This window comes from Crocodylus siamensis, chromosome 9, assembly GCF_052110815.1.
Source record: "Crocodylus siamensis isolate JL-2025a chromosome 9, ASM5211081v1, whole genome shotgun sequence".
Taxonomy (NCBI): Eukaryota; Metazoa; Chordata; order Crocodylia; family Crocodylidae; genus Crocodylus; species Crocodylus siamensis.
This window is the reverse complement of record NC_143403.1, coordinates 39,056,456-39,075,856: the sequence shown is the minus strand read 5'-3', so window position 1 is coordinate 39,075,856 and position 19,401 is coordinate 39,056,456. Positions and strand designations below refer to the sequence as shown.

The following is a 19,401-nucleotide window of genomic DNA, read 5'->3' as shown; positions in this document are numbered from 1 at the left end:
CCTTTGTTCCCATTTCAACTGATGTCTGCATAATATGCTGAACAGCAGTTGGAGAGGAGCCCCCATCTGCAACATCTCTCATCTCCACCAAAGTTAAACAGAATAATTTAGCAAAGTACCTACATGACTGCAGAGCAGAACAGCTTATGTTAGGAAAGGACATCATAATGTTAAACACACGAGTGGTTCAAAACTATGCATATAGTCAGGTCCCTTGTTGAACCCAGTCCTAAATCTCTGCTGTGAATGTTCCTTGTTTGACTTACAGCCATCTCTTTCTGCACTGCTCTCGGATATGGGGATATCATTTACCCTGATTCTTTTCCATAGTAATTAGCTCCCAACTCTCTCCTAGCAGCCTGAAGAGACCATGATTCCATTATACTCTACAACAGGACCCCCCAACCTTTCTAGCTCCTGACCCACCCTCTCAATCTGTGGCTCTAAACTGGCTGATGTTTTGAGCTCTCCTATCACTGCTGACTTCTTGCAGGGCCCACTGTCTCTGTAATATAAGCTGTGAGTACTTTGATGATGGGCACAGGGAAAATAAAACAACAAGGAAGGCCAAAATGGAAACTGTCTTTGTCTTACCCTAGAGAGAAGTTACTTGCCTGGGTGATGCTGGAGAATGTCACCTTCAGTACTGAGCTCAGGCAGAGGCTCAGTCTGCTCCCTGAGCTCTTAATAACCTTCCTTTGTCAGTCTGCAGGTTATAGTACTTATCTCTAGAAGAAGCTGCCATGTGGAAACCAGAGGAAAGGCAATACCCTTACCTTCAGGACTGGGTGGTGAAGGTTCCTCTGGAAAGTTGACTGTCCTCCTGTTGTCCTCCATGACCATCTTCCAGGAGTACTCTAGTGCCACATTCCCCCTGTTGGCTAATTTAAACCTGCAAATGCAGTAGGACAAAGGGGGAAGAGACAACTTATTGAACAGAAGGGATTAAAAAAGGCCAAAGAAACAAGAGGAAAACAAAACATCTTGTAGGGGGAAATTCTGACCCCTTTTTTCAGTCTACAACCAGTTGCACTGAGTTCAATGGATCCACTTGTAAGGTAACGTGCATTCAGTGTAAGGGAATGGAATCTAGCCTGTAGATTTCACCAAGTGATTCTGCTGAGAATCCTGCGTGCTTGGGAGGTACGGGCCAACGGCATGTCACTAACATTAACCTCCAGAATTGGTTCTCAGTCCAATGCCAGGATGCTACTAGGCTGGCCCAGGTACCTTTCAGTGTTCACAGGATTTCTCCTTCTGGATTCACAAGTGACAAACCGTTTGTGTGTCAGGGAAATTACAAGAAGGATTTTAGAACAAAGTTGTCAAAGGTAACAGAGAGACCTTGGAGTCCCTTTTGGTTCCCTGTTTCTACATTTGGCATTGAATGTCTGTCATCTAAGGACTGCTTCTAGAGCATGCATAGTAATCTATATTGAGCACTGACAATGTGTAATGAGGTAAGAAGGACTTCACTGGGAGTGGAGTAGAGGTAAATGGCAGGATTGGGTCCTAACCAGGGTTACTTCTAGGTAAGACTGCAGCAACCCTTTGGTGCCAACAGCACTGCACAGTGCTTTGCTTTATTTCTTGATATGTTTATTTTGGTGCCCCCAGCACTGCACCAGAGCTTTTAGGGGCAGAAAGGAAAATGAGAACATTTTTTTTTAATGGAAAGAACTGGAGAGAGATGGAGAGGCAGAACCTAAATCCACAAGCTTGGACCTGGTCAGGATGGGGGAGGTGGGGTGACACCTGATTGCAGCAGATGGTGCCAGGGGTATCCCAGGAACTGCAAGGAGATGATATCTCTATGTTACACCATCAGACCCAGCCAATCAGCAGGTAGACTCTGTTTATCAGTAGCTGCAAACCAAAATCAAATGAATTAGAGACCACTAGCAGCTCCTTCCCAGGAATGACCAGCTAGTAGAAAAGCACAGATAAGAACTCCTTCCTGCCCCAAGAGGACACAATGCAGTGCTAACAGCCATAGCCTAGTACTATTCTGGGGTAAGTGGACCTTGGCTACTCAATGCAAACCTGGGCAAAACAGTGCCTCTGAGCTGGTCCCTACCTGGTTTCAGTTACTCACTTGAACATCCTGGTCTGGAACAACAAGGTCTCCTTGAACTGCACCTCCTTGGTCTCCAGCTTGAACTGGGTATAATCAACAACAGCACTGAGTCGAAGGTCTAGCTCTAGGCTGCTGTCCTCCACAATGGTGTGCACAGGTTCAGGGTCTGTCTCTATCACCTTCAAGCAGAACCAACCAAGAGAAAACCATAATCATCTGAGCCTCTCAGGTCTCCAGAATCAGACTAGCAACATCGTTGGAAGTGTGAAGAGAGTTTTGGCGCAAACACCCTAGGGGCAGCCCTTCAGGAAAAAAGAAACCTGAACTCCATCCCCCAAGATCCATTCCTTTTCTTCCACTCAAAGTTCTGGGATCAGCAAACCCTTTCAGTTGAAGCTGAGCAGTGTTCTTGGGAGCACTATAAGGAAGCTGTATTTGAATCCTGTGCCTGGGGTTCACAGGAGCCAAGCAGAAAAACAGTATATAAAAATGAGATGGTACCGCAGGTGACATAAAAATGCCATTTTTCCAATACCTGCAATTGAGACACTTTTCAACACACTCCCAAAGAAAGGTAAACTTGAGTAGAAATGTGACTGAATTTGAGAAAATTGTGGTCACACCCATGAAATGTACAGGCCAATTGTCTATGCTATATAAAGCAATTTTAAATAGCCATATAGAAGAGAAAACACTGTTTATGACAAAGTGGGCTAATGATAGGGGTTCAGAAATTAGTGCTGAAGAGTAGGATGCCATCTAGAACAAAGGTCCTCATGCATCTATCTGCAAGATAATAAAAGAGGATGGTTTTAAAATCTTATATTGATGCCCTCTAACCATGCTTAACATGAAATGCATTTATGGTATTGGAATAGGCAAATCTTGGAGGGCATGTGGTCATCTGAGAGACTCTACTATACATAGTGGACTTGTCCCAGAATTAAACTGTTCTGGATGAAGGCGGGAGATAAAGTGAAGGAAATAATAGGATGCCAACTATCAGATGACCTCCACTGTTCCTTTCTGCAATGTAAGTGTCATAGAGAACTGATCATTCAACTTCCAGTGGCTGCAAGAATTATAACTGCAAAAGCCTGCAAGAGATGTGACACCCCTGAAATCACGGAGTGGTTTCAAAAAGCTTGGGAAGTTTTAGTGAAGGAAAAGTTGTCCTGTCAAGTCAGTGTTTGGCAAGAGGGGAAAGCTTATTTGCTTAAAAAGATGCTTATTTGGCAATCTGGTGGAGTTTTATTGGATTGTACTAAAAAAGAAACTTCCCCTTCCTCCAAGCCAGAAAATTTGAGAGACTTTTTGGAATGCTGAAGCTCAAGCTCTATAGGGGGACACTTAGGAATAAATGTAGAATTATTTGAAAATTAAAAGTAGAAATGAGAAGGTAATGAGATTGTGTTATGGAGAGTTCTAGGGAAAAAGATTACTATGTAGACATAAAGTAACACAGGGGCTTAACATTGATGGTAATGTTGAAAAACCATTGGAGATGGCGGTGGAGAGGAAGGGAATGCAAGACTTCTATGGACACTGATTTGGAGTAGTTTGGAGTAGCCTGAGTTATAATGAACAATAAAATCACATCTCTTTCACCCCTTAAAAATACACTGGTCCCTTCAAGTCCGGACAGACTATCTTTGCTGAAGATCTGGACCTGGAGGAGTCCATGGCTGAATAACCACAGACAGTGAATTCTCTTCTGACCTTTCCTTCAGGTCACAGCTGTGAATAAAGTGAGACTGAATTGCCTTCACCTCGGTGAGAACAAGTGTCTCTGTTAGGGAGGAGACAAATTCACTGGAAAGGTCCATGGTACAGCAAGTTTCTATGACTACTTTTAGGCCTTTCAACCATTCCTCACCAATGCATTCTGGTTTGACTAAAAAGGATGTAAAAAATGAGAGGACCTATCTGCTGCAGAACTAGCTAAACTACTGGCTAGCACTGTATTGTATAATGAGATACTGCACACAGCACAGATACATGAGTTGAAATGTCAGTTGCCACAATGCAAAGAGCACTCACTTCACCACACAGGTGGATATCTGAAATACGCTAGAGGAATTAATGATATTTTCCCTCAAGAAACCTGGAAGTTGAACATGATGGGACTACTATATCTACTCAACTATAAGACAAGGTTTTTTTCCCCAATCAGCATGACCCCAACAAGAACCCTTGTCTAAGATTCATGTACAAAGCAGGGTGGGGGGCACGTGGCTGCTGTGGCCCTTGACTCTAGCTCTGACCCATAATAGCCACCTGCCTCTCTGCAGCTTCTGCGCATCTCCCTCTTGCCTTGCCCACTTTGCCCACTTTTCCCCCTTACTATTAGGTGCACCGAGGCACGGAGCATATGGACCCTGGCCCCATCCCCTGCCTGGCCAATCATCAGTCCTGATGCTGCTGCATGGCCCAGCAAGGGCTGCACTTCCATGTGCTGTGCTCTGGGAAGGGAACAGAGCCTGAGTACCATCTGATAGTAAGGGGGGAGGAGAAAGCGGGGAAAAGGGGAGAAGGACTGTGGGGTGTATGGGGAGGAAAGAGGGAGAGACTAGGGTGTGGGGGGAGAGGCAGAGATTGTGGGGAGTGGAGGAGAGGGTCAGAGATTGTGGGAATAGGGAGTGCAGGTGGCAGGGGGGCAGGAAGGCTGCTGGGGCAAGGGAAAAGAGGGCAAGGGGGATGCCTGACCCTTTAGCTACTTGACCCCTCCCTCAGCAGCCACTGCTTTCCCTGCTGTAGCAGATGGGGAGAATGAATTCAGGGCAACCCTTTGATAATTAGATTCTATACCCGGAAAATTATAACCAATTTAGAAATGTTCCATATATAGAATCTAATTATTGGGGGGTCATCTTAAATTCAGGGGTGTCTTAGATTCAAATAGATATGGTAATTCCTTGCTAATTCAAGGGCTATACTGAAATCAGACTAATAGATTTTAAGACCAAAAATGATCACTGGAAGCCACAGAATTTCATCCACCTACCCTGCATTGAGCCCAACAGCTTGTGTTGACTGAGAATCCACCACTGTCCTTGGTAGTTTATGCCAATGATCAGTCACACTCACAGTTGAAAGGCTATGCTGAGGTTACAGAGTTGTTCAGTTGGCAGGTCAATAGGTCTGTACATAACACAGGATTGGCTCAGAAACCTTTTGTGCTTGGTATATTAGCTTTTACTACCCTGCTTCTTACCTTCTTCTTTGTGGGGCATGCATTTGGAAGGCTTCTTGTGGCATCCACCCACTTGACAGTGTGCAGGCGGTCGTCCCAATCAGAGACCTGGTCTGCTGGGAGATGAAAGGTGATTCTGCACACCTTACACTTCACTGTGTGCATTTTGAAGGAGACAGGAACACTGGATTTCAAGGTCACAGTTATGTCCTTAGCACAGCCAGCATGGAGATGGCCAACCTAGAGGGCATCACAGGGGAAAGACCAATATTTCATGAATGGCAGGTCAATGACCAGCAAAGAAAGGACTGACATAGGTTATGATGTAATTCTGCATTGGCCATGTATTTATTTATAGGGGATTCAGAACCAGATTCACTTCTACGTATCCATAATTCAGGCAATGGTTGTGTTTACTTCCTTATGTGGTGCCCAGTAGCCACCAGTTGGAGGAACCAACTGCAGGAGAGGTAGAAAGAAAACTGCTCTGTCAGGTCCGATAAAGAAGAGAAGACTGGGTGACACCACAACCCTGAGCAACTCATGGTCTCCTTCACTGGCTTTGTTTAACAAAGGAAGGCAGCTATTTTGAGCTAAGTTGACTTCTGCCATGAACAGCCCTCAGAGAGGAAGAGCAGTTGCTTCATACAGCCATATCCCTCGTCCTTTTTTGCCTTTAGTTTGGCCAGATATGCCATAACACAGTTCCCAGGCCCAGCAAGCTCAAGAACCAAGAAATAAACTGGATCTCCTGCAGGACAGAGATGAGCATTATCTTCCAAGTCAGGGTTAGCATTCCTGACTACAAGTCACTAACTAAGTGGCTTCTTATGCACCCAGAAAAGACAAAAGTAGATACCTGGGGGGAGAAGTTAAATGGAGTGCCACTGGGCCATTCGAACCTCATCACGTCTGCTTTGCTGCGGTTGGTTACTGAGAAGGTCACTTGGTAGGGCTTCCCAATGTGACAGTCCCCAAACTGAATATGATCTGCTTTGGTAGCTAAGAACAAGAATGGTGATTCTTATGATTCATGAAGTGCCCTTCCTCTCATACACATACATATATATTTACACCAGTTCTCCCTGCTACTTGCATTTTCCGGGTATAGAATCTAATTATCAAAGGGTTGCCCTGAATTCATTCTCCCCATCTGCTACAGCAGGGAAAGCAGTGGCTGCTGAGGGAGGGGTCAAGTAGCTTCTCACAGGCATTCACAAGCTTGCTTCAGACAGAGATGGCTTAAAGCAGTCCCTCCTGAACCAATGTATCTAGCTCTATTCCACAGCAACATGCTCTGACACAGAGGCATTCCTTCACTTGCTGCAATTGATGGGTTGCTTCCATAGTGAAACAGATGGACACAGATTACAGCATGCAACTACCATTTGGAGGAGACAAATTCAGATATCCTAAGAAACATGCAGAGAGATTAATAGTTTGTAAGGGGCTTGAAGAGACCTCACAAGATCATTGGGTCCACCCCCCCTGCACGAGGCAGGAAAGACAACTGGGGTCAGGTAACCCCAGCAAGGTGACCGTCCAGTCTCCCCTTAAAGATTTCTAGGGTAGATGATTGTACCACCTCTGGAGGGAGTTTATTCCACAGTCTGGACATCCTGACCCAAGCTTAGGAGAGGGCACAACAAGTACCACACAGCATGGGCTGGCAGTTCCTTTACATCTCCATCTCCACCAGATGCCATGTAAATGTGGACTGGTGGTGTCAGGCCATAGCCTAGAACCCGGGCCTCAGCCTGCCTGGCATAGCTTTTCATCCCAGTCTGTTACCTCCTCATTAGCACACAGGGGCAAACTCAGGTAGCTAGAACCCTCATCCTGGGCCTAGCTACACACAAACTGCTGCCACTGGAGTGGTCAGCCAGGGTCAGCTGACCCTTCACCCCTTCCATTATAAACCCCTGACCCAGATGAGGAAGTGTTCAGGCAACAAGGCTTAAAACCTTGTACCTAGGCTACTGTACCTTTGTGATGCTATTGGCCCTCTGACAGATTCTCTGGACACATGACCTGGCTTCCCCCTGGGCCCTAAGTTTGGCCTGACCCTTTGGTTCTCTGAGCCAGCTCTGATTTGATCTCCTGTTTAACCTCCTGACCCCATGCTTTGCCCAGATCTCTGGATCTCTGACTAAGTTCCCCAGACAGATCACCTGGCTTCTGCCTTCCCTACACTCAGACTCTGCATGCTCCCCTCAGATCTTGGCTGCTTCTCCTGACCCTGGGTGATCCCAACCTGGCCACCCTTTTAAGGATACTTGTGTAAGTATCCTTATCCATTGCTGGCTTTCAGCCTCTCATTAAGAGCACTATTTGCTTCAGGTGTAGCCAGGTTCAAACTTCCTCATCACTCTTGTGTTCTTCTGTACTTCCTGCCTGCTGTCAATAGCATGGTTCTCCTGGGCCCCCCAAAGCAGGAGAAGCTGCTACCTTTGCCAACCTCACGAATCTATAGTGTGTGTGTACACATGCTGGATGTGTTCACGTTTTAAATACCAGCTCCATCTGCTATTCCTTTTACTTTATCTTCTTCCCAATTTAGAAATAAAGGTCAAAGGCCCACCCAAGTCTTCCATTCCACTGGGCCAGCCTGGCTAAAGCTAGCCAGTTTCTGTAGCCAACAGCTACAGGACAGTGATGTGGCCAGCAGCATGTCCAGCCACCTTTGACTCCCCACCATGAATGAGATAGTGCCATTCACAGCTAGGTTGACTGTGGATTCCCTTCAACATAATCCCCAGGTCATTAGACATCAAGACCCCCGCTGACTTTAGAAGACATATGTGCAGACCTCAAGTCATTCCAATCTGTATTCACATCTTCAAGACTCTAAAGGGCTGCACAGTTTTCACCAGCTTCCTTTCTTTCTCTTACCCTCCACAATGTCATCTTCCAGCTGCCCCTCAGCATTCTCCTCAATGCTGTCTACCAGCCCATGGATATTATCTAGTGTGATATCATCCTGGTAGCCTTCGCCCACCATCTGAATGTTGGTCTCCTCATACTGGTTGTCCACCACTAACAGATGAATCTTCCCTTCTACCCGCTGGGCCATGCTGGGTTTGAAAAAAACATCGAACTCCACTGATTCCCCATTATGCAGGATAAGGGATGCAGTATGTGGTTTTCTTCCTACAAAGCAATGGAATATGAAAGCCTGAAATTATATATAAGATATGGATGCACAGGTGAAAAGTTTTTTCTATGAGCATAAACAGAAAAACAAGCTAACAACTGGCTGCCTGAGAATTGTTGCTCCCTTGGAGGGATAGCTCAGTAACACAGGGAGAAGGTATAATATCAGACTCAGTGTGCAGAGGGCCCAAAGGCATGTCTACATCATCAAAGGCCTGTGCTAGGGAGAGATGCAGTGAAGCACAGAATGCCTGTTCTACGTATAGTAGGCAATCATCAATCCTCTGGATTGTGGCGTATGCGTAAGAGGTGTAGTCAGGTTCCTGATGAATCCGTTTGTACAGAGTCCTGCTACCATCACACCAAAATCTTCAGTATATAGGCTTAGGCAAGAGTTGGTGCATTTATGTGAGATGCTTTACTGTGCATTAGACTAATCCTCAGTAAAGTATCACTGTCTACACATGCACAGCAATTACTGTGCAATAGGTTAGTCTACTGTGTTGTTTCCTAGCCAAAAGTTAGTCTACTGTGTTGTTTCCTAGCCAAAGCGCACGTGTAGACAGTGCCCAGGAGCAAACTGCTCCAGATCAGCCTAGGCAGCAGGGGGCCACAGCGGGTGGGGAGAACTGTTCCAGCTCCATGCGTCCTGATCTCCACAAGGCTGGAAGGGAGTTGCTCAGCAGTGAAGACAGATTTCCTAGCTGTGTGGGGATCAGGATCAGCACCTGGGCTGGCCAGGAGCTTCCCCAGGCTGCTGCAGAGGGGCAGAGCAGGGAAGGAACATCTCTGAAATGAACTGCTGCAGACAGGTGCACATTCAGATGTGTATGGGGATGCAGTTTAATGCACCTGAGTTTTCTGGGCAAAAATTCAGGTGCATTAATTGCATATGTAGATGTGCCCAGTATGGAAGAGTGGAAGCTGCTCAAGATCTACCATCCCCACTTCAGATCACTGAGACAAAAACCAAAGGCCAGACCAATTCCAGACATTTGGTGCCTCAATAGTTCTAGCTTCTGCCAGAGATCAACAGATGAGACCTGCTGCTGACTGCCTACTGCCTTAGCAAGGTCGCATTTCTGTTACAGTGATGTCCCTTAACCTTTCTCCAACCAAGGAGTACCCACAAGACTCTACATATGTTACATTGCAAACCAGCTGCAATATCCAAGTGCAACACTGGAGACATGCCCACAAGCTCTGTCTCATGAGGGACTTATCAGTGCACACAGTGTCAAACTAAGGAGGCACTTCATATACATATGTCCATTTCAGGGTGTAGCACACCTGGAGCGAGCGTGCCAGGCTTCAGTGTGGCCTTTCCTAACTTGGTCCTTTGACAGTGTAAATATGCCTGAAGAGTCTTCACTACAGTTAACTCAGGCTCCTTTTCATCCATGTGGTGCTTTCAACCCAGGTCAGCTGGCCCAGCCAGAGCAAGTGGCTAAATCTGCCCACTTTGCAGTGAGAACATTCTCAAGTGTTCCAAGTCCTTCAATACCCTCCTGAAATTTTCCTTGTGTTGCCTGGAAAGACAGACAAGTTCTCCCACAATTCACCAGGAAAGATTCTAGATGAGTTTGAATTACTTGCAACACAAAGAACTATGGGATGTCCTTCTAAGTCCTAGCAATGCAAAGGGGTGAGGGCAGCACCAGTCAGAACACAGTGACCTGAGTAAGCCTCTGCAGTGCTGCTTCTCAGACCCAGACTGTGATGACCTTGGTGATTCTTAGACCTTGGTGTCAATCACTCCTGTCAATGAAGCTGTGAATATATTTCCCAAGGGAGCTCTTGGTTCTTCCCTCCCACCATGGCAATTGCATTTACCTTCCCTAGTGGATTCCTCCTCCTCATTCTGAGCCAGAGAGAGGCATTTTGTGGTTGTCTTGGCTTTTAGTGAGAAAACTCCTTGTTCATCCAGCAGGTCAATCATCATCTGGAGAAAGTAAAATACAAAGCACAACAGCATTGGCTTGGCTATGGGACAGCCTGTGAATCAAGAGAACATTGTTCATGCCTCACAGGAAGCTGAACTCAGAAGCAATGTCCTTTTAGTTGGAAGCAAAGTAATATAAGGAAATTAGATTGTAAGCAAATAGATAAGACTGCAACTGAACATGAAGCAATTAGAAAGCAATCAAACTGAGTATAAAGATTAAAAAAGTAATTGAACAGAATTTAATTAGAATATAATTGTGCATAATTAGAAAGGAGTAAAATGTACCTAAACAGAATAACATGTAATTAAAATGAAATGCAAACCTTCTCATAATTAAAAACAAAATAGAAAGTAATAGGAAGTAGGGGAAAAAAGAGCTTTTGCTTCTAATATTAAGTAAAAATGACAAATTGGTCAGAAAATGACACCTCCAAGGGGGAACGTTTTACCAGTAAATGAGTCAGTCACTTGTTAATTAGTCTGTCTGATACCCATTTCTGTTGGTGATTTATTAAGGTTCAGCAAACAAAGTTGATTCTTAAGGGCACAAAAATCAAAGCATGCATTTAAGACTAGAGAAGACAGCTATGCAATTATTGGAAAGAAGACACAGATAGGCAGTGAAAAGCCAGCACTTCTGGAAATGCTTTAGAGAAACTGATAGAAAGTGAGAACTTATCTGCTGGTTTCTTGATTCATCACATGGAATCTCATAGAGAATTATATCCCAGCTATGGAATTCAACAGGACTGTTCAGAGAGTATTCAAAAAGAATCTTGTTTCATACCAAATTCCAAAGGGTTTTCTAGTGATTTTAATACATCTCTGCTGGTTTCATTCTTATTACATTCTATAGGGTTTTTCCACAACGAGCGAAGGACTTGCTTCATAATCAGCTATTCAGATGCTCTCTGGCCAGCCATTACCTGAACAGGTATAACACCACTGTTTTTAAGGATGAGTGGAAGTTTTTCCGAGTGGCCTAGCAGAAGCCTCTTGAAGAGCAGCAGTGGGTTCCCTCGTTTGTTGCGGAGGACAGGACGCACGATGGTCACTCGGGGGAGGTTCCCATCACCAGTGATATCAAATGTCAAATTTCGTGATTTACTGACCAAGCTATAGAGAGCACAAGCAAACTAGTGTTATTGCCACATGCCTGCTTTGCACACAGAGGACAAATGTATCAGGGAAAGCCAGCCTCCCTATAAGCAGTGGCATGAATTACCTTGGCTGTCCATCAATGGAAGCTTCAAAAATGCACTGGTAGCTCTGCATCGTCTGAGGAGTGAAGGTTACTGTAGCAAAGGCATGGGAGCGGCTAGGGATACACATCCGAACAGGATCCACCTCAAAGATGTCATTAATGCGTGCAGCAGCCTTAGGGAAAACCGACAGTGTTAACATGAAATGTCCTTCAGACAGACATTGTTAGAGGTATTCAGACATGTGCACACATAAGGGATATTGGACAAATTCCTTCCTCCAGCTCTCACTCTCCCTCCCATCAAAGGACATGATATCAAAGGGATATGTGTCCTAATGGCTGCAGTGTAAAGACCAGAAAAAACATGCTCCCTTCTGAGTCTTGTAAAATAGCATAGTATCTAAGACAACAGTGTATGATAACTATAGGCAAAGCTGACTCCTTAGTGGTCAACAATGCATACACAGAATCATAGATTCATAGAAAGTTAGGGTTGGAAGGGACCTCAGGAGGTCATCTAGTTCATCCCCCTTCCCAAGTGGCTGGTCAGAGAGCAACGGCCTTTTCAACCACTAATGCTTACCTTGCTGGAGATGGGTTTGACCGCAAGAAATGCATCACAGGGAATTTTGCCTACATTGGAGATCTTGAACCGAGCTGTTGCCTGGTGCCCAACCAGGACGTTCGTGAAGATAAATTTATTCTCATCTGACACAAACACCCCTTCACCTTCCACAGTCTGCAGAATTTGGTAAAGGTTGATGTTGCTGCAGATGCGATGTTCCTCAAAAATGGACCCAATGTCATCAACTACAAAGGCTGAGTATAGAAAGGAGAAATTGTTGGATTAGTCCTCCCTTCTGAGCTGAAAAATGTAGACCAAATTCATCCTATGGGTAATTCCACTGGCACTGTGGCAGGTATGAACTTGACTCAAGAATCCTTTTTTGCATGGGTCAGTGTAATATCATACCTTAGGGTGGGTTGTCAGAAGTGAGGATTAAAATTGGATTTTAAGGGGTACAGCTTCTACTTGACTGAGCTAAATCTCCCCATCAGTTAGTCAATATTGCAGCAGATTCATTCATTACCTTCTCTTAGTGTCTAGCACAAACCTGAATATGTTGCTTAGTTTCCCCTCTACTGTGATTTGGGAACAGTGAGCAGTGGATGAGGCTTCTACGCAGCACAGATAGTTGAGGCTCCTGCTTTTAGAACTAGAGGTCCCAAGTTCATCTCCACTGCCAGTAAGTCACCCAAGAGTATGGTGCTATATCAAGATCAAGGTTAACAAAGAACAGCTTTCCTGGCTGTATTTTTGTATGGAAGGGCTTCTATATGGGCCAAAACTATGTGAAACAGTGAACATTCACCATATCCAGAAAAGCAAGTAGCACCAGAGATATTTCCCTACATTCTCCTAGCTAATGTTTAAGATATTTGATTGAGACTCTCCAACTCACTGTTGTTCAATAAAGAACTATCCTCTCTTCAAGTTCATCTTCTTTTGGTGCTTGATTTGATTGGGCAGTTAAAACACCACATTTATTAACTATTAAACTCCACCCACGATACAAAATCTTTGAAAAAGGAAATTCATTTGATGGATTTTTCTAGACACATGGGCCTTGATTCACTGTGCTGCTACATTGGTGTAACTCCACTGGTTTCAGTGCTGTTACATCACCTCAAAATTGACAAATTAGACTCATGATTTTTATTAAACAACAAGAGTCATGATTATTAGCTTTGTTTGGATTATGGCAGCGTGAGCCAAGGCCTGAGGCTGCACTACACTATGCACTGTACAGAACATTGTAAAGACTGTCCCTACCTCAAGAACTTTTTATTTGTCACAAACAACATAATGAGAATGGAGTCTCAACTGCAGAAGCAAGAAGAAAGAGAAGTTGAGCTGATTACCCTCGAGTACCCTCAAGGATTACTAGGATTGTGTTTCCCAGAGGGCACAAGTCCCAGATCAGCCCAGACTCTGGGTGGTGACGGCATTACCCCTAGGCTTGTGGATGTTCTCCAGGAAGGGGGTTGACTGGATGTGAGGTGCCTCCAGGGAGGCACTCAGAGCCTGGAAGATGGTCAGGTGCAGTGAGGTGGGTGGCTTACCACAGGAGCACCCCCCTACTGGTCCACCACACTGTACACAACAAATTACATGGGGCATGAGGTGCTGTGTTCTCCTATAGGTATGGGTGGGATAGAGGGTGAACACTAGCACAACTCCTGTGTTTGGGGGAGTGCACCTTAAGATGCAGAGAGATTCCCAAAGCTCCTCCAGACAGCATAGTGCTGAGCATACCCAGAACTCCCTTGGGGAATATGGTACTGACTCACCCTAGAGATTCCCAGGGCATCAGGCACTGCACCACGTTGGTCTGCTCAGAACAGCAGGGCACTATACCAACCAGACAACATTTGCTAGAGGCACAGCACCATGGCACTCCAGAGCTGCTTAGGGCTTCAAGACTTTGCACCAGCTCTGGCTTTAAAGAAGTGAGTCAAGCTAGAAGTAGTTCAGAGAAGAAGCTTGGATAGTGAGACCTATGTAGTTGGAAAACTAAGTACATTTAGTGTGGAATATACAAGGTACTAAGGAATATGCAAGGTACCAAGACAGCTGTGTATTGATACAAAAGAGAATGGGAAACAACTGAGCTACTCAGTCAGGACTAGAGTTAAGCAAGATAAAATATGGTTACACACAAGGGAACCCATGATACCTATCAGAACAGTTACACAGTGATGCACACTGCCAGGCATTGTTGTCATATCTCCAGCAGCTGCCAGCAGCCAATGCTCTGGAAAGCATGGAAAGTGTCCTTTCTGACCCATATAACTAAGGTGACCATACATCCTAGTTTGGCTAGGGTAGTCCCGGATTTCATAGGCCATCCTGATGTCCTGGCCAGCGGTGAAAATTGAAGGAAAAGTCCTGGATCGGTGGTGCCATCCCACCCACATGTGCCTAGCCTGGCTTCTCCTGAGCAGCAGCTGGAGGCTGGGTGGAGGGGGCTGAGCTGAGAACTTCTGCTCCTGCCTGGGGCAGGGCTCAGCCAGGGCACAGCTGGCTGGGGAAGGGGGTGAGGGCTAGGGGTTGGGTACCTGCACAAAGTGAGCAGGGATGGCTGCCAGATCTGGCCTGTGGGAGGATGTTATCTGGCCTGTGGGGCTCCCCACAGGACAGAGAATTTGGTAGCAGGGATGTGGCTGCAGCTAACTGCCACTCCCCTGCTGGCAAATTTCCAGATGTGAGGAGCCTCATGGGCTAGACAGCATGGGCCTGTGCTCTAGATTAAGTACGTAGGGAAGACTGGATTGGTGTGAGACTGAGTGAAGAGGCAAGGGCCAGCAGGGACCCAAGTAGGATAGTGCAGGATGGCAGGGAACCAAGAGGGTTGGCAGTGGGCCCAATCCTGGGCCATAGGGGCTGATTCAATTGGTGGACAAACCCCTCACCACTTATCCAGCCCATGCAGCCAAAATGTTGACTATCACTGTTCTGAAGAGTCAGTTAGCTGAAGTATAGTAATATGTGGCTAAAATTTCCAAGGAATCCTCTTAATCAGGCTTTCTTCAGGGATGAGGAACTGCTGCTCCCCCTGTACTGCATGGCGAGGAGGGAATGGGCACTGTGACTCACAAGGGGCAGCACAGAATGTGCCTACCTGGCAGGCACGACTCAGCCATCAGGGTGTAAGGGACACCGCCGGGGTTGTCTTCAGGGTCTTTGTCAGTGATGTCAATCGCCAGGAATTCCTCACACTTTCCCACTGGCTCTGCTAAGCAATCCACTGTGATGACCTGCTGGCCTCCTGAAGCAATAGATCCAAATCCAGGGTATACTGTGAACATACCTAAGGTCAAACGAGCCTGTGGAAAGAGTCCAGAGAAATGCAACCCTCAGATTGCCTGTCCTTCAACAGTCCCAGGAGATAAGTTCATTTCCTTGCTCCATAAAAGTTTACCTAACCACATTCCCTGGAGCTTCTAGCCACAGAATGACCTCTCAGCAGTTTTAACAGCTTTCTGAAGAGGAAGCATGAAGAGCTGACCTGTTTGCCTAATGGTTGTGTAAAGAACTGGGTTCAAGATCCCTTTTACCAGAGGTGGTGCTGGAAGCATGACTGCTGGTAAATCAAGAAGAGCTGTAGAGAAAGCTATAACTAAATTCTGTCAGCCAGAGGAAGGGAGATTTGAGCACAGAAGGAAAAGAAAACAGAGGGGATTCTTTGTCTTTCAATGTGGAGCTGGAGGGCAGACTAGAAAAAGAAAAAAAAAACTTGGTGGAAAGGAGAAAGTAAAGACAATGGAAAAGGAAAATGCAGGATAAGGAAAAGCTTGAGAGAGTGTGAGAGATATTACCCAAAGAGAATGCTTGGGGTGACAGACAGACAGTGCTCACGGCAGAGTCAGGCAACAGTGGCTTCCCCAGCCCAGCCACCAGACCAGGGTCACTTGCAAAGGAGTAAAAGGACTCATAATGGACCAAGGCCTCAGCAAAGTGATTGTGACAAAGGGGTGCATGCACCAACCTGCACAAGAAGGTTGATGTCCTTCTGCAGAGAGTCAGTACGCTTGCTCTGTTTACCAGCAAGAAAGATTTTGCCTGCTGTGTCACTCTCACGGGAACGGGAGTGCTTGAGATGAGATGTTCTGTAAGAGGAAGCAGAAATACATTGTGCTACAGGCTCTGTGGCAATAAGGTGGCACCAGCCCACAAGGCCAAAGAGTGAGGCCTGAAATTCTTGTTTTGGGAAGGGTATGCATGTGATGGGCTTGAAATACGCTGTGCAGAGAGACCAGTCAGCCATAGCCATGGATGAAGAGTCATCAGGAGGGAAGGAGAATTTAAAAGCAGAGCCTTGAGAGTAACAAAGGCCCTGGGTCCTCCTCCTCCTCCCTGAGAGGGGTCCCCATCCCTGTACCCCTAGAGGAGTCTCTGAGACCACCATGGACAAAGGACACACCACTAGCTCGTCTCATCCATCCCACTGGGGGGAGGGGTGGCTTCAGCATCCCACCTCCAAGCTGCTGACATCGGACACCTAAGAAAGTGCCTTCAGAGTGAAGCTTGTGTCATGGCCTGACATTCCTTGACTCCAATGACAGCCCTAGGATTGGTAGCTATAGAATTGCTTGATTGTTTGTATTGTTTCTTTTCTGTTATCACTGTGTCGCAATAAATTTGCCTATTATTGTATAGAAAGGTCATAGTCCGACTGAAGGTGGGTCATTCTATTCCCACCGGGAACAAGGGTGGGTCCCCACCCCGAGAACAAGGCATCTGGGTCCTAAATCCAGAGCCAACACATTGGATTATGCTACCTCCCATCAATGCAGAGTGCTTACTCTTACCCTTTTCTTGGCAGGATGGGCACATCTCTCATTAGTTTTAAGATGACAAATTTAAAGTCAAGGGCTCCCTTGTTCTCCAGCATGAAGGTGCAGGTCTTGCGTGTGCCATTCATCATGGAGCCAAAATTGATGAAGGAGGCAGGGGAGATGCTGTACTTGCTGAACAAAGAACTGACTGACACACGGATGGGAATGCTGGCGATGGTCTCTCCCCCTTCACAGACATTGGGCTCAATGACCTAGGTAAAGGAGGACAGTTGGCAACTGGACTGAAGGAAACTTCCTTGTCTCAGTGCTGTAAGTCCACACACTTGCTGCAGCTATGAAATGCTTTGCTAAGCATTCACCATAAATTCCATATTGACTTGAGAACCTCATCATCCTTACAATTTATTGGTTAAACTGACCCAGTAGGAGCATTCCCTGCCTCTCTCTGCACTCTGGTAGGAGCTCCTGTGGCTGCAGCAGCATGTACTCATACTGCTGCAGCTCAGAAACAGGCTCAGCAGGGGACACCAGAATGCCCCCAGCCCCAGAAATCTTTGCTACAGCAGGCACTGCCCTGCCATAGAAGCTGGATAGCCCTGTGCTCTGTAGTGTATGGGGGGAGGGGTTGAGCTGAATTTTTGCCATCGGAGCACAGCTCTGTGGCCGGTAGGGTATCTGAGGGAGGGAGGGCGAACAGGGTACCAGGGACAGACCCCAGGGAGTCCAGGCCACAGGGTGAGCCTGCCTCTCAGCTGCAGCAGCCTTCCTGAAGGTCCATACATTACAGAGTGCTGGGCTGTCTGGCTTCTATGGCTGGGCAGCACTGGGCTGTGCCTGCCATAGCAAAGGTTTCTGGGGAGGGAGGGGGTGATTCTGGTGTCCCCTCTAAGACAATGCACAGCGCAGGCGCATGTCTCACCCCACCCTAGTTACACTATTGTTCTACAGCCAGTCCACTCCTACATTTTTCTTTCTATAGAGAATACTTGGCTAGGAAGGACTAAAACTGGAGCAACTATAAGCCACTGCAACGTTAAGCTCCTCAACCCAGTCTATGTAATTTAGGAGAGGATAGTGCTGGCTCTTTAAACTGATCTACTCCAAAGCTAGAACTGTCTGTTTGCCTCTACTCATGAAGCATCAGGAATATGGAGGGGCTTGTAAAAATACATGGATGGTAACCTTGAATCCACGAGCTAAGCTGTCTGTCTACCCCTTTGTGTAATTAGCACTGTACAGACAACAGGTATCATCCCAGCAGCATAAGGCACAATCTTCTAGCCACCAGGACTCAGCTTGTGTTAGTTCTCTTCAGACCTCTTACCTGGCAGTGCAAGATTGGCTTGTCCTCAATCTTTACTTCCTTCCTGGAGTGAAAGGTGAGCTGGACCTGAGTGGGACGGTCAACAGCAGCAAGTGTCCCTTTTTGGGGCTGGATAGTGAAGAGAGACTTCAAATTTATTAGGTTGGCTTCACTGGATTGTAGTATGAAACTGAAAGGTGGAGACAAAACAAAGATGCTGTGAGCTGACCTGTTCAGTTACAGAACCAGAAGCAGCAACATTGTCAGGAACCAAAATTAACATCTAAGCATCAGACCCATTTGGACTGAGAAAAGGGTCATTAAGGTACCACTCAACCTTGCTCAAGAAATTCTAGACTAGACTTAAAACAAATAGGTTGATTGGCTTCTGGAGCCAAATTTTCAAAAGGTCCTGATTTTTTTTCCAGCCAGATGGTTGTAAGTGTAACCCACATTTGTAAATTTTCAGAGCTGCTAGGAGCAGGAATTGACAATGTTCTGCAAAATGGAGGTGCTTTAAAAAAAAAATCCGTGTAATCCAAAAACAAACCATAGTTACAGGGTACTGGTTTATGCATTGTTGTGTCTCTACTACTATTATCCTGATGTACAGTGCAGAGTTGTTGTGTATAGCAGGATTTTGCATCAAATATTTGAGTGAAGATCTCTGATCTGCATTGTTTACCTTGTGTGTTCTCTAGCTATTCCAGGAAGAGATTCTATCCATGAGAATACAGATGGAAACAAGGGCTTGGGAGGAGGGGCAGGAAACACACCCTCGCAACCAAAATGACCAGTAGCTTACCTGTATCCAATCTCATATTTTCCTTTGTTCTTCAGGGACAGCTGTTGCCTACCTTCATCGAGGACTCTCATGACCCCAAAATCCAAACCACCATCTGTCCCTATAGAAATAACCACAAGTGGCAGGAGAGAGGGAGTAGAGATTCAGAGTCTGAATTAAAACCAAACATATCCTAACTACAAGATCTGCAATTGAAGCTCCAGAATGGTCCTTCATAGACAGTTTCCATTCTCAAGAGTTGTCCTGGAGGCTTTATGTCCTTGCTCCTTCCTAGGGAGTTCAGTTTTTACTTCCTCATTTACAAGTCTGTGTCTGTCTCCATTATCTGCACAGTGCTGATCTCTCAACATTTTCTAGTCA

At 46.0% G+C, this 19,401-nt stretch overlaps 1 protein-coding gene across 1 annotated transcript in view; it reads right to left on the bottom strand.

The window, feature by feature from the left end:
* LOC149857381 (axonemal central pair apparatus protein HYDIN-like) overlaps positions 1 to 19,401 on the bottom strand; it is a 71,055-nt gene that overhangs the window by 30,864 nt on the left and 20,790 nt on the right. The window contains exons 15-28 of the mRNA XM_090063947.1: positions 19,042 to 19,141; positions 18,258 to 18,426; positions 16,946 to 17,184; positions 16,123 to 16,243; positions 15,256 to 15,460; positions 12,156 to 12,391; positions 11,594 to 11,745; positions 11,295 to 11,484; positions 10,257 to 10,365; positions 8,163 to 8,420; positions 6,130 to 6,272; positions 5,292 to 5,510; positions 2,096 to 2,256; positions 777 to 892 (exon numbers count right to left, since the gene is read on the bottom strand). Of these exons, the coding sequence (XP_089920073.1) occupies positions 777 to 892; positions 2,096 to 2,256; positions 5,292 to 5,510; positions 6,130 to 6,272; positions 8,163 to 8,420; positions 10,257 to 10,365; positions 11,295 to 11,484; positions 11,594 to 11,745; positions 12,156 to 12,391; positions 15,256 to 15,460; positions 16,123 to 16,243; positions 16,946 to 17,184; positions 18,258 to 18,426; positions 19,042 to 19,141 (2,418 nt within the window). The remainder of the gene's footprint in view (positions 1 to 776; positions 893 to 2,095; positions 2,257 to 5,291; positions 5,511 to 6,129; positions 6,273 to 8,162; positions 8,421 to 10,256; positions 10,366 to 11,294; positions 11,485 to 11,593; positions 11,746 to 12,155; positions 12,392 to 15,255; positions 15,461 to 16,122; positions 16,244 to 16,945; positions 17,185 to 18,257; positions 18,427 to 19,041; positions 19,142 to 19,401) is intronic.